This window comes from Semicossyphus pulcher, unplaced genomic scaffold (genome assembly GCF_022749685.1).
Source record: "Semicossyphus pulcher isolate SPU_LCO1_2020_fin unplaced genomic scaffold, fSemPul1.0.p SCAF_12, whole genome shotgun sequence".
Taxonomy (NCBI): domain Eukaryota; kingdom Metazoa; phylum Chordata; class Actinopteri; order Labriformes; family Labridae; genus Semicossyphus; species Semicossyphus pulcher.
In genome coordinates this window covers 2,656,980-2,671,827 of record NW_027211626.1, presented here as the reverse complement: position 1 = coordinate 2,671,827, position 14,848 = coordinate 2,656,980, and the positions used below count along the sequence as shown (strand labels likewise).

The window sequence follows — 14,848 nt, the reverse complement described above, 5'->3', positions numbered from 1 at the left end:
AGCAGACCGTGTATGTCTACACTGATCAAGCTGCTTCCTCTGAATCACACAGCGGACTCTTATTTCACTGGTTGATGATAAATTAAAACCTACAGATAAATGTATGTGATAAAAAACAGCTGATCTTTGGTAACCTGGAGACACAGAGTGCAGGAGAATGTTTGGGTTGCTAGGCAACAAGAGTGCAGTTTCAGTTAAGTTGTGGAACTAGTTGAGTTGGCAGAGCAAAAAGTCTCTTGTTGATTATTACTGTTTACTACTGTTTGTCGCTTGTTGTATTAAAGCAATATCACAGTCGAGGTCGTGATGTTGCTTAATTTTGAGCTTGTGAATGTGCCGATGTTGAGCTCAAAGTACAGCCTCTATTTGTTTATCATGTTCAGCAGTTATTTGGGACTTGTGTCATTTCAAAAGCATCTTTTTATAGCATCATTTTGCTTCAACACTTAAACCAGTCATTTAAAACACAATATATGCTACAATTGCATTTTAATTACATGCATTTAGGCACATACAAGCATACCCTCACACTTCTGTATAATGGTTCTTGTGCACGTCTTCCACTGAGCATCGTGTCTGTATATGTATCTCCTCTTCCAGTTTGACCTTGTATGGAATGATTGGCTCTGTGTCAAACTGTCATTAGGCTCACCCAAACATTCCACAAAAAGTGGGTGTTGACATCGTTCACGAGGACTCAATTAATCAATCAAATGAAATGCATTCCTTTGAATGGCTGTAAGTGGCTGTAATTTCTGTCCAGGTCAGAATATGCCGATTGCCACGAGCACCGGGCATCTCCCAAACCTGCAATTAAACAAGGAGCACGTAAATCACTGGTGGAGGACGAACGACGGACAGAGACTCTGTAATCACAGGCCTTTAGCTTTAGAAGAATTGATTTGTGTTAAAGTCAGACAGACGTTAGTGTCAGATGTCACCCATTTCAGTCTAATGACACTGTTATTATTAATGCAGGGGTTTTCTGAGCTTTACAAAACAGGTCTTTTTGCACATCATCCTGACAGATTCTATCCATCAGCTTTTAATAGCAAAACGTGAAGACATAAATGTCCCTTCTGGTGTTTTTCAGCGTTTAAAATCTGAACTTATTGCAGTAAAATTGGCTCATCATTTAAATCAGCACTGTGTGCGTCTCCGTATATACTCTATCTTTGTCTGTGTCCACATCAGCACACACACACACACACACACACTCTAACTCCCATTGCACAAAGCCATTATTCCTGTTGTAATTTAAGACAGGCCTTTGTAACATGGTAATTATGGCACATGGGAAGATTTTCACATTACACTCACCTAGAATTGCTGACGGGTCGCTGGATTTCTACGGAGAGAGTGAAGAGGTCCGTGCACAGATTAACAGAACAATCTTTTATGTTTTATCTCCGGGACGCACACACAGAATAGAGGTGGACAGGTTGCCTTTAAATCACCGAGTCAATTACCTCGTCCATATGGGACAGCGGTGATTTGTATATTAGAGACGGGAGGAGTTGAGAGCGAAGGGGCTGTATCAAAGGGGTCTATCTTAAGTCCCTTAAGGCCGTACTTATGAACACCTGACTGACTCTGATTCGGGCTGCCCTGGTTCTGATAGCTTTGGCAGCAACATCAGGCTGCAATGAGATGGAAGAAGGAGCACCTGGTCCAGCAACAACCAATGACATCTCCAGGGACTCTCATAATTAGCTTTGGATTCAGTTGTGTCTGGCAGCAAAATGACACCAATGTCTAATATTTATATGCACGTCTGAAGTGTTAGAAATATTGTGTCCATAACTAGTAGGATAGGTTATTTTTAAAGCCCCCCTCCAGTGAAAATTCAGTGTTTAACGTTGTAAACATCTCCATGTGGTGTTTCTCATGTTCTACAAGACATATCAAGAACAACATAAGCAGTCATCTACATGTCTGCTTTTAAACTGCAGTGTACCAAGGACAGGCTGAACAACACGTTTTCAGATTGACAGAGTTTGTGATGTCACAAACCTAAGGAGACAATCCCATTAATGGAAGGAGTGATGCTATGCATATCATAACGTACCTATGGCAACCGCTTCGGCGATGCTCGAGCCAGATGTAACCGTCATCATAACTTTTGCAAACTCATGACTGACTACTAACGGTAATGTTACTACTACTAATTACTAGGGCTACTAGTAGTAGTAGTGGGCGGTTGTAAATTTGCGTAGTGGGCGGGGCCTATACAGATTGAGGATTTTTTAATGAGGGAGAAGGAGGAGATGCCTTGGGAGAATTTTAAAACAGTAATTAAATGTATTTTGCAGAAAAAACTTATCAGACACAATTTATTATATAAAGCAGAGCATTTTTATATGTTTTAAAACATGACTGGAGCCGGTCTTTAAGGATCAACATAAGGATACAAAAAAATGTGCATGGGGAAACCAGTGTTTCCAGTGTACTCCTTAGTCACGTTAGAAATATACATAGGTATATATTGCCTATAGATATCCACAGGAAAGTACATACCTATCCAACCCCTTCTTACTTTCAAGTCTTTGGCAGAATGCGTCAAAATATGATGCTGTAGGCATCCCTCAGGCATAATAATGGACGCTGTCATCTTGTTTTGATGTGGCGCTGAAGTCTTGAGGTGGCAGTCAGAGGGGATGGATGGGTCAAACAAACACAAGCCTTTTATCCAGGAAACTGGGCTCGATTCTCACATCGTACATAAGAAATGTTTATTACATCATTATGCAACATACTTTATGTAAAATAATTCAAACCTGAACCAGGATCTTTTTCCTAAACCTGACCCAGAACATTTGGTGTCTAAACATAACCAAAGTGCAACATTGTTAATGATTCGTTCATGTCGAAAAGTCATAGAAAGGGAAAGTTTTGTTTTGAAAATCTAAGTGGACATTGCACATTTTATTTGATGAGTCAGGAGTAAGAGTGTGTTGCTTTATCTCATCATATCTCATCTTCTAGGAACCAAGAATATATTTTTGTGCAACTGAAATTTAACTGTTCAATTCCAAATGTTTGATATCATTTTAACTCTTCAAAGGTTCATTTGAAGTTCCTTTAATCAACGTGAATGAGATCTCTCTTAAAGTGAGAGCATTTTGTCTTCTTTCAGCTCATTGTTTGGAATCATTCTGTTTTGGGTCCGTTGTTGTTTCGAGCAAACTCAAAGGGCAATATGTGCTGTTAATAGTTGCTGTTAAATGCTCCTTGTTTGCTACATTTTTAGGTTCTGAAAAGTTTATCACGCTTTTTTGCTAACAAAATGCCAGAGGAGATATTTGTCAATACAAAGATGGACGACGCATCTCCATCTGTTCTCATTGTACAAAAGGGAAGCCAAAAGACCCCCCAGACGGGCATTGCCATCTTGTGATGGTGGCGTGTTCTTGGAGCCGGAGTCTGTGCAGTAAAGATCGGCAGGTGGAGCCGCGGTAACAATGTGGGAGTCAACGCTCAAGAAGAAAAGGACAGTCTGACAGTCCTCTAACTTGTGATGTTTATGCTGACCCCCCACCTGCAAGATTCTGGCAAACACGGTAGAATAAAGCTACCTCTAAGCTCTTAATATGTGTCCCTCCTGCTCACAGATCAGTCCTGAAAGTATGACCCTCGGTGCACAGTGGGTAGTAAAAACGGCAAAGATCCCTCATGTCAGCGTATTTAGCAGCAGAACAGCTTCTTGTGCCGTCTGAAGCAGATATTCACGCTTATGGAAAGTTCAATGACTGTTGTGTTAGTGTTAGTTACGTATCCTCTCGCCGTTCCTCCTCTACTCTGCTACTCAGGAACAGAACGCTGCAGGAGCCCCATTTGTCTACAGAGCTGTCAATCATGAGGTCACACCCCCTTTTTACAGCATCAAATAACTTATTAAAAGTAAACTTGTCAGAAAAATGAACACTTGGACATAAATCAGCATGATAAGAAATAACTATAATGACAGAAACCTTGTTTGAGAAAAATTTATTTGAGGTGCATTTTTAATTTTAGAGTTTGACTCATGTCCCGTCTGTTAACATGGAGGAGGCGGGCTTTATGACCTATACTGCAGCCAGTCAGCAGGGGGCGATAGAGAGGGTTTGGCTTCACTTTTAGGGAGCTGTCATGTTGTCCATCTTTTTATACAGCCTATGATATTTGTGCAGAAAACACACATGGACACTGTCCCACCAAAATCTTGAGGTAACAACACATTGGCTCGCCTTTCACGCAGTATTTCCCAAAGTCAACACGTACTGTATGTCATGTGAGATATTAAAAACAGGTCAGACCTGAGTGTCCTCTGCATTTCATTGTAGGCTGCATGCACATAATCCAAGGTCCATGAATGCACACATCCTGATAGCCTGCAGCTGCCACATAAAGCGAACACAAGTTAGGGTCATTGAACTTTCTTGATCTAAACTGGGACACTGAGTAAAACATTCTTTATTCTCCGATTAGACTTTATATTTAATTAAACTGTTATCATGCACTTAGATTAATTACCCTCATGATAGACAATAATATAATGTTCTGTACATTTGAAATAACAATGTATTAGTCTTTAACATAAATGTCAGTACGGAAAGCGGGGCTGCTGACGAGTTGACATATTTTCCTCTCATCTACGTTAAAACTGGCAGAATACATGTTAAGTGTTTGACAAAAACATCATAAACAGTGACCTTTATCTTTGTTTTTCTGTGATAATCTTGTATAATCTCCGTCACTCTGACAGGACTTTTTTATAGAGTGATCAGACTGGGTCATCTGTCAGCTCCCTCACAAGAACAAAGACACAAAGACACAAAAAACAGTTAGAAAAGTATTTTCTTACAAACATACATGTCCTTTTTATGATGAGTGTAATGTTCTTTTTATTAGCACCTAGACAAAGACTGGCTGGTCCCAGACAGAAGTGGATGATCCAAGTGATCAAAGGGTCTTAATGCAATATGAGGGTTTTTTAAAGGTCAGCTGCAGTTCTGCCATTTCTTATAAGTCCTGTGCTCTGCTCTGGCCTGCCAGCCATTAAAGGTCACATCATACCACTCTCCAGCCGACAGAAAGACGGCAAAGGGCTCGGTGTGGAGGGGACCATTCTTTATCTAACAAGGGCCACAAGAGCGGACACTTCTATTCTACTCCATGCTGTCAAATTCACAGCGAGCTCACAGCGAGTTCTGCTGATATAAAGGTTTATCCTACAGCCACGAAGATGATTAAAGCTCAAGAGGTAACTAATCAATGAAATCAATTTGCAGCCATGCCTTTAAATTTTTCCAGGAAGTAAATAACTTCAGCTACAATGAAAAAAATCAAGCTAGTTTTTGTTTTAAAAACCTGTACAAGATAATTATTTCTTAGGTACATCATGTTTAGAGCATAGTGGTCGTAGCCATTATTCACTCCTTTTGGGACCTCATGGCCGTCGCCATCTTGTTTTTCTTAACCAAAAGTGATCATATTTGTACATCCAGATGGACATTGTTACATCTGCTGCTGCTTTATCGTCTATTTTATCATTAATGGGACCATAATTTACAAAATGAACATCGTGCTGTATTGAAGAAAACTTTAAACAAGCAACTGAGACCATACACCCATTAAGTAAATGTTTACTGAGGTAATAAGAGTACATCTCTATCAACACTTGAAACCAAAGATGTATTTTTCTTTCTTTTTTTGGATTATTTTTTGGCTTTTGCCTTTATTTGATAGGACAGCTGAAGAGACACAGGAAATGTAAGGAGTGGAGAGTGGGGCATGACACGCACCAAAAGATCGTCAGAACAGGAGTCGAACCTGCAATTAATGCATCTAAGACTGTGGCCTTACGTGGGGCGTCTGAGGTATTTCAGGAAAAGGAAGCTACCATCCCCTAGAGCCTTTTAAACTATTTAAATTAAAGCGGCGTCCACATTTAGTTTGTAGCTCAGTTCTTGATGAATTGTTTCCAATAATAAGGGTCTGTGTCAGCAATTGTTGTGCTGGCAGCGCCCACATCCTTAATTTCAGAGCGTTTCTCACCGGCATTTACTGTTGCTAGGTTACAAAAGTTGTCTGCGAGGCACTTAAGCTTCCCTTGGTAGTGACCTTTAGGTCTGTTTTAAATCGCTCTGTGAGCTCAGTATTTTATTTTAAGACATTTTACAGACAAAACAATGGAGAGGAATCGTGTCCTGGCATTAGCAGCAGCTCTGGAAGTTGGACCCTCGAAAAACAAAAGGATTAGCTTCTCCTCCGCCATTGTTGTTGACAAAGTTGATATCCTGCCCCTTCTTGATTTTGATTGGTCGGTAAGGGAAATATGACATTGACGAGCTCGGCGGTGTTCCAAAACTATTTTCTGACGCTGAGGGCGTTATTGTGCTGAGGATGCTGAGCACTGAAAATGTAGTTAGTGGACACAGGCGCATAATTAACAGTTGCTAGGTTACGCTACCTCACGGTACTTCTCTGGTAGTGCCCAGTGAGTCTGTTTTATATTGTTTTATTATGCACTTTTTACAAAGAAAAACATAAAAACGATGAAAAGGAATCATGTCCTGGCATTAGCAGGAACTCTACACCTGTACCTACACTTGTACCCTCGGAAGTCCCGCCTCTGCTTTATTTTGATTGGTCAGTGACATTGATGAGCATGCCGGTGTTTCAAAAGTTGAGCTATTTTCAACAGTGAGCGCACGACCAAAAACAGTTGACACCGAGGGCGTTATTATGCTGAGGACGCTGGAGTGCATTGGTTTTATGTAATTAGTGTCAGTGGACACAGGCCCTTAATTAACAGCTGATAATAGTCTATTTAAATGTGTCATAACATGCTGACAACAGAATACTTTTTATCTGTTCCATTGTTTTTGCTGCTCACTTGTTAGTATTGTTGTGTACAGGACATACTATATCATTTTTGTGTAAATAGATGTTAAGTGTATATAAAGGCAGACATTTCATGATGTTAATATAAATACAGTTGTCCGGAACATGTTATTTTATAGGATGGAATCAGATAAATCTTAAAGCTTTTATTTTTGACATTTACATTTTGTTGCAGGGAGAAAAAGGAGCTAATTAAGAAATGAAACAAATTTAATTAATCTATTGTAGCTTGTGGGAACTCGGCAGCATTGTGAAGGCTCAGACAACCAATTAACGCAACGTATTTGTGTAGTTGAGCGCTGAAAAACAGCAAACTGACCTCTAGCTTTCCAACGTCACTGCTGTTTTTCTGTCTTTATTATGTTGAGGACAGAAAAGATAAAGCTCTGACGTTTTTAATTCTTTTTTAGAGCTGAAACAGGAGTTTAAGGAAGTTTTAGGACAGACTTTCATTATAAACGTGTCCTAGTAACGATCCTTGTTATCAGTGTTGTCTGCTGGGTTCATTCCAGGAGGCTTTTTATGATGAGTGTTGTTATTAAGTTCTCTGGAGTACCCTCTTCCCCTCAAACTAGTGTTGGACAAAGTAAATCAGTAATCCCCCGACGTTGGAGGGTGAACCTTGTGTATTCAGCACATCTACTGAAGGTGGAAAGACATTTTTTCAGCGGTAGAGCAGCTGTGAGAGCCGCGGCCCTCACTCATGTCCTGTGGCTCGGCTCTGTCGAGGCTCCTGTCAGCTCAGAAAATGTATCCCTGCTTGTTCCACAGTAGACTTTCGCTGTTGAAAATTAGTGCAAAGTGCAGCAGCTTTTATTCTCAGGCACAGTCATCAAACCCTCCTGCTCTCACGCTGTTCTAATGTTAACCTGAATACGGGTTTTCTGGGAATAACTTAATGTGATGTTACATCATCTATGAATGACAAACGTCCTGTCTCACTTTGTCGGTTAAGAACATTGCTAGAAGTGTTCAGACTTTATGTGTGATATTTGTCCATTAATGAATGATTCCTCTGCACAATACAATGTGAGTGCAGGCAATGAGTCTGACTCACAGGATGTAGACTGAGCGTATACGTCAATCCTCCTCCCCTTCTGTTATCTGCATGTTACTATTTCACAACCACAACATCATCCAAGATCCACACACAGCTATGAGAGCTTCCTGATCCACCTTCTGATTGCCTTCTAACTAATGACTTAACTAACTTTGGGCCTTGTGAAAATAATAGTACATTTGTTTCAGCCCTAAATTGAAATATTGTCATTTAAGTTTCTGTAAAATGTACTGATATTGGGTTTGGAATGGGCTTTGTTACGGTCATTTAGTCACACGGCTGCTATTCAGCTGTTTACACCCAGCGATGGCAAAGACGGCCGAGTGTCACAGTTGTTGAATGTCAACCGTGTGTGTCGTTGCTGATCCATTTACAGCACTGGGTGTTGAGTTAGCGTGGGGAAGTTTAGCTCTGGAACAGTAAAGCACACTGTAATGCAACAGAGCAATCATTTAGCATTGCATTTATAGCTTTTAGACAAATAGGGGCGTCTCAGCTAACATTACAGGTGTGTGCTAACTGCTGTGATATGGATGGCAAAGCATTTTGTAACTCGCATTTCAACTCGCGCTCTCAGTTAGAAATATGTGAACTTTTGGAACACAACCACACTCGTCAATGTCACTTGTCCCTCGTTGACCAATCAAAATCAAGAAGGGGCGGGACTTACAATATCAAGTTTGTCAACAACAGTGGTGGAAGAGAAGCTAATCCTTTCGTTTTTTTCTAGGGTACAATTTCCAGGTTTAGATCTGCTGCTAACACCAGGATACGATTCCTTTCCTTAGTTTTTATGTTTTCTTTGTAAAATTTCCTTAAATAACAGCAAATATTAAGCATACAGAGCAATGAAACAGACTTAACGGTCGCTACTGAGGGAAGCGGAAGTGCCGCCCGACAGCTTTCGTAACCTAGCAACAGAAGCGCTTTAAAATTGAGGTTGTGGACACTGCCAGCGCAAAAACCTGCATCCAAGTTAGTAGACACAGGCCCTTATTTGGTTCTTAATCAGATAATTCAGACAGACCGTTGAGCTGCACTGTGATTTTTACTGAGATTTGTGAGGATAATGAGACTCTCAACCTAGATATCATGAATGCATTTTTACTATTTCAAGCCAAATTTCAGGAGGAGTTAAATGCTCTGTTGTTTGCTGACCGCCGGGGTCAGCCCCACACACAGGTCTGCATGAGACTGAGTGAGCGAGTGAATGAGCGACTGACGGTACTTTCACAGCCATTGAGAGTTGCAACATCGCAATGGCTGATCATGGAGCATATTGGACCTCCACTGACGCGACTCTCTCTCTGTCTATATGGCTCTGAATTTTTTTTTTGGGGAGTAGGCGGGGCTGCTCCTCCGCTGCTCCTCTGCTGTCCTCACCTACGTCCGCAGCGCGCACCTGTTTTCCAACACGTTGTCATCAGCCTCAGGAGGACAGTACTTGTATCACATTGCCCACAAAAGCGCACATCGACCTGATGCGGTCAGCCACATACGAGGTTTTGACCTGGTCTTGTATAACATATGTCCAGAGAGCTCCTTCAGAGCAAGAGTGAAGGCAGGATTGATCAAGATATGTTTGTACACGTCTTTTTAACATCATTTTAATACCAGGGCCTGTCTCTCCACGTGCAAATAATCCACCAGAACTGGCTCCATTTATCACTTTCATTCTTGCTCTGGGGCTTTTTCAAAAGAGAAGAAAAGCCTTTATTCCAAAGGTGTGCGTTTAAAATGTTGTGGCTTCGCTGGTTTGCTAATGTTGAGCTGACATTTGGGAATGTGAGCGTGATGTATTTTGTGTGGTCACTGGGGACAACATCAGTTTAGAAATTAGTGGTCAGTAAATACGTCCAAACTGCAGGTTGGCAGCTTTCTTAGCCTCAACATCTTGTGTTAATACAGAATATTTGGCGTGTGCAGACTTTACTCTTGGACAGAACCGCGGAGACTTCAAGCTCACTTTCCTTGAAGATATTAAAGTAGGGCGTAGCCTAATTTGTCATTGACAGCTGCAGCAGGACATTTGTCATCAGTGAAAGGGATATTTTAAGGTGTGACATTAATGAATGATGCTCCTTTAACTGGAGATGTGTGTCAGGCTGCATAACGCATAAAACGCATTCAAATATGTTAAATTTTATGATACAGGATAGTTTTATTTCTAAACTGTAAAATCTTAATCTGTCGAGGAAATACTTGATCACACATTTTGCTTCAGCTCAGTTGCTGCAGTTTCCTCTGTTTGGGCAATTCATTGTGCAATCCTACTGTGCAATGTGCACTGATTTAAGTCTACATACGGCAGTTTGACCCACATGGTCTGGCACAGCACTGACAAAGATCCCAGCTGACTGCAGCGTCGCAGTGCTTAGAGTGTTTTCCTGTTAGTGCAGATCAGCAGTGACACTCAGAATTCAACCTGTCCACCGTCTGTAAACACACCGTCTGGTAATGAACGCAAGCAGCAATATCCTGATCTGCAATATCTACACTTCTCTGCCCGTATCCGACTCTGTAATTGAGGTCTGGAAGTCACATTTCCTCGTGGTGCATCTGTAAGAGTGAATGTCGGCAGGAAAGAAGGTCGAATTTTTCTTGGTAGATTTTTGTTTGTGTTGTAGCTGCATAATGTGTCTTTGCCCTGCACTTGGCTGGAGCTAACTATGATATTCATCTGATGAAAGTGACAAATGATGCAAGGAAAGGTAAGGATATTTTCTCCCGGCTGGAGCTGGAAAAGGAGAATGTTAGGAATACAGAATAAAAGGGGGAGCTGTCAAACATAGAGAGGAGGAGAAGGGCAAAACACAAAGATCTCCTCCAAGGTCACACCCTCTCCATTTATCACCAGTGTTTGTCACAGCAGCCCCCATGTCCTGCAGCATGCTATGGTCACCAATGTGCATCTTGCCCCCTGTGCCTCTGGGACGAATTTCTCCGTTAGCATGTAAGGCACAGTGAATGTCTGTTGATTACCCGCCACATGCACTCGCCACCGATCCATAGACGACATTATTCAGGTACAAATCAGCAGCCGGGGAAGGATAATGTTGCCTGAAAAACCACTCGCGTGTTGATAACTGACACCTTAAGTCATGCATATTGATCAAGTCCTGGAGGCATTAGTGAAATCAGTTGAATCTGCAGAATGGAGAGGTGGAGGAGTGAGTGAAAGACACTTAGAGACATTTGAATATAAAGGGCTGTGCTGTAGTGATAGGAGACGTAAATAAACCAGCAATCAGGATGCATTAGCTTCAGCCTGAGCAGCTACGATACACCACTGTGATGGACTGTGATTGTTAAATGAGAAACAGTGCAACCAGGTAGATGAGTCATTTTGACGCCGTGCCCTCGCAGACGGCCTCATTGTCCTCTGTGAAAACATTTGCAAGACTTATTTAAAGAGAACTTCCTTTTTATTCCATCGGCTCCCTTCTTCTGTGCAAATTACCCTGAACAAAAGGCTTGCCCTCCACTTAGATGTCAGTGTCTCTTCAATTATTGTTATTATGATGTGCAGTGCTGTTCTGCAGCTTCCATCTACAGTATGATGCCTTTTTTTATTCAAGTCTGAGTTGGTTACAAACCCCATAATCTGTAATCATGCTTACAATAGCAAAGTCATGGCTTTAATAAAGATCCTCAGCGCTCCAGGTGTTCTGGAAGCGGACCAATGTTTGTGCAGAAGTCACAGGGACAGACAGTGTTCGCAACAACACATTTTTCCTGGAAATCTGTCTCTGGCTTCCTGGCATCTACATCAGCAGCGAGGAGAGAGGCACCTCTTCGGATTTCCTGCTGAAATCCAATGTGGCATCTTCAGTTTCCAGAGAGGCGCGTTATGGCTTTTCAGTCGTGATTATTAGGTAACCACCACCACAGAGAGGAGGTGGAGACCACATGAAACTAAACACCGCAGTGAATGCACATCAAAGAGACACAGCACACGTACGCTGTCCTGAAAGAAAAAAGCATGTGTGCAATTTCAACCACAGATAAGACTGGAGCTAACATACGGCTCACACAAATGTGTACGTGTGCTAAAAAGCCTCACAGACACATACCAATCACAGCTCCGCCGAGCTCACAGGCATTTATTATTAATGGAGGAAATCATAGGAGGCTTTTAATTGGAGATGCTCTAGTGGGTGTCTCAGAGGTAAGCGGGGTGCTGTCACTGTCGATCTGCAAACTTCCTCAGCTCGGAGAAAAACGGCGGGATGTCGCACTTTCATGTGCACCTCCTGTTGACTGTGAAGGATGTAATTTGAAGCCGTCCTTCTCGTCTCACCGCAGCGTCTGATTAGCAGCCCTGACTCCCAGGCTGGAGCATACTAATTCAGGAGCGGCAGTCTGGGAATCACCACCATTAGTGGCAGGTATGGAGAATAAACGGCACAATATGCAAATGAAGGGAAGGTATCACCTTGGCTGTCAATCACCAAAATGAAATAAAAAATTCTGTAAGGCCGCTAATAATACCTCGCCAGAGGGAGGGAGGGGGCGGGGGTATGCAGATGCAGAGAGAGAGGGAAAAGAGAGGTATAGAGAGGAGCAATGAAAGCAGTGTGGAATCAAAGGCGGCCGGCCTGCGCTCATGTGAGGCTGTGATCATGGCGGGCAGTCTGTGTGAAATGAGCTCCGACACTGACGTGAGTTAATGACAGGAAGGGCCCCGTGCTCCTCGTCGTCAGAGGCATGTTGCTGTCTCCTGTCACCAGTGTGTCCTCTCGGTACAGTGTTGGGACTTCCTGTGTGTTTCCATAATGACAAGCTGCCCCTGACCATCATTACACAGCACTGTTCACACAGGAACTCAAAGTGCTGCACTTTTTTAATCAGATCCCGCAGACGCTCCTTTCTTTTGTATCAACAGTAGCACAGCAGAGGCATTCAGCAGGGACGTTCATTTCTCATTTCTGCCCGAAAACTCTCGATGTTTTGTGGGTATTTGGGTGACTGAACTCAGCCCCCAGCGTGCCACAGACCTGTTGGGTGATCACACTGTGCAGGCTGGCACGAGGATCTGAAAGTCCCTCTTGTTTGTCACATATCGACCCACTTTGCCTGACAGCTTACAAATCAGAGCCGTCGGTCTATGAGCTCTGTCTGTGTGTGTGTGTGCGTGTGTGTGTGTGTGTGTGTGTGTGTATTTACACCCTCCAGCGCCACCCTCCCTCATGGAGCTCCCCCAGAGGCTTCCAGGGCCTTACCTCATTTGCACTCATCACAGCAACCTGGGACTGGGCTGACAGGCTCATTTTCCCCACTCTGCATGGAGCTGCACAGCAGCCATGCCGAGGAACAACCAGGCACCCAGAGTGGTTTTATAATTAGCTACTTGCTCTCCGCCACTAATGTTCGGGGAGCAGGAGCCTCCTTTTGAGTGTGTATGGTTGCCAGGCACTCAACATGTGTAAGCCACCGCTGATGATGATATGTAGGTGTTGTGTGGTATATGTTGAGTGAGGTCACGGTGACAGGATGGAGCAAGGTGAGAGACGGAGGTGGGCGGTGTTGGGATTGTGTGCAGATACCGCTCGCCATGTCACTGCTCAGCAGGTGAGAATGGAACCCGGGGCCGGTGGCTGATTGCTTTGATATCAAATAATTGCATGGCTCTGAGGTGCACAGACCACAGGTGTGGCTCTGGCCTCGTTGTCACGTGGTCAGGCAGGGTTAGGTTAGCCAGTGCTGCTGCAGCCCACTGACTCCCAAGGGGCAGGTGAAGCTGTTGGTACATATGTTTGTTAAGGGGAGTGAGATCTCAGCTGCAGGTAATGCCCCGAGATAAAAGAGCCTGGTCCTGGCAAGGAGGTGAAAATGAAACGGCGAAGAAGAAATGAAAATGGGGAGAAAAGGTCTCCTGTCTCCCTGACAAGGGTTAGCAAGGGCACTTCTTCAGCCCCTGAAGGAAATGTCCCTCCACTGTGAGTGAAAAGAGCACAGAGCGACTGTAGGAAACATGATAAGATCAAATTAACTGGTACAAGAAACAGCAGAGCTCTGGGCTGAAAAAGCAAACTTCAGAGGTAAGTGCAATCGCTGCAATTTTCTGTCTTTTCTTTGTTTTATTGTTTTCTACATCGACTGGCTTCTACAAGCCTTTTGTTGCGCGCTGTTCAACATCAGCTTTATTATTGCATTCATAAAAACTATTCATACTTTGGGTTCTGCATATTATGAAGCCACGCAGGATTACAATATACACAGTGTCTCATCTCATCTCAGCCTGCTTCCCTACCACCTCTGCGCTCTTTTTTTCCTGCCTCCATAGGACAGACAGCATCTGTTGTTCAGCCAGGCTCACACAGCAGATAGAACATCCACAGAGTGTAGAGGTGGAAATGGAGCGATCAATTAGATTTTAACAAATGACTTTCTGTGTATTACCCAGCAGCTGTTAAATCGGTCAACCTTAGCACACCCCCCTCTCCGAGGGGACGGAGGAGAGGAGGAGATGGCTTGTCTGCACTGCGTGCTATATCACGGCAAACTGCAGAGAAAGTCAGCCGTGGCCTCGGGCAGGAGTGTGCTGCGCGTAGCGTTGCTGTGGACGGAGATGGAGGGACTGAGGATGGAGGGAGGTGGGTCAGTTGGACCCAAGAGGCTGCTGGTGGAGGTGATCCGGGGACGCAGGGCCAGGAGATGGGCATGCTGCATATGGAGATCCATGGTTACCTCGGGCAAAGCTAGCCAGGCCTTTTGTTCACTCCTTCCACTCTTAAATATATAAATAAAATATCTCCCTCTGTATCTGTTACACACTTGGACACACACAGCAGACACATGAATGCAGAAATAAGCGCACGCACAGGCACGAACTCACTTCTGAAAGGACAGACCTACTTTTAGTCCGACTTGTAACTCCAGCCTTTAAGGGCACAGGCACAA

At 43.3% G+C, this 14,848-nt stretch overlaps 1 protein-coding gene across 1 annotated transcript in view; it reads right to left on the bottom strand.

Moving 5' to 3' along the window:
* Window positions 1-14,629, bottom strand: part of unc5b (unc-5 netrin receptor B) — a 157,960-nt gene extending 143,331 nt beyond the window's left edge. Inside the window, exon 1 of the mRNA XM_069659025.1 lies at window positions 14,452-14,629. Within this exon, the coding sequence (XP_069515126.1) occupies window positions 14,452-14,629 (178 nt within the window). The remainder of the gene's footprint in view (window positions 1-14,451) is intronic.
* Between the last annotated feature and the right edge of the window lie 219 nt (window positions 14,630-14,848).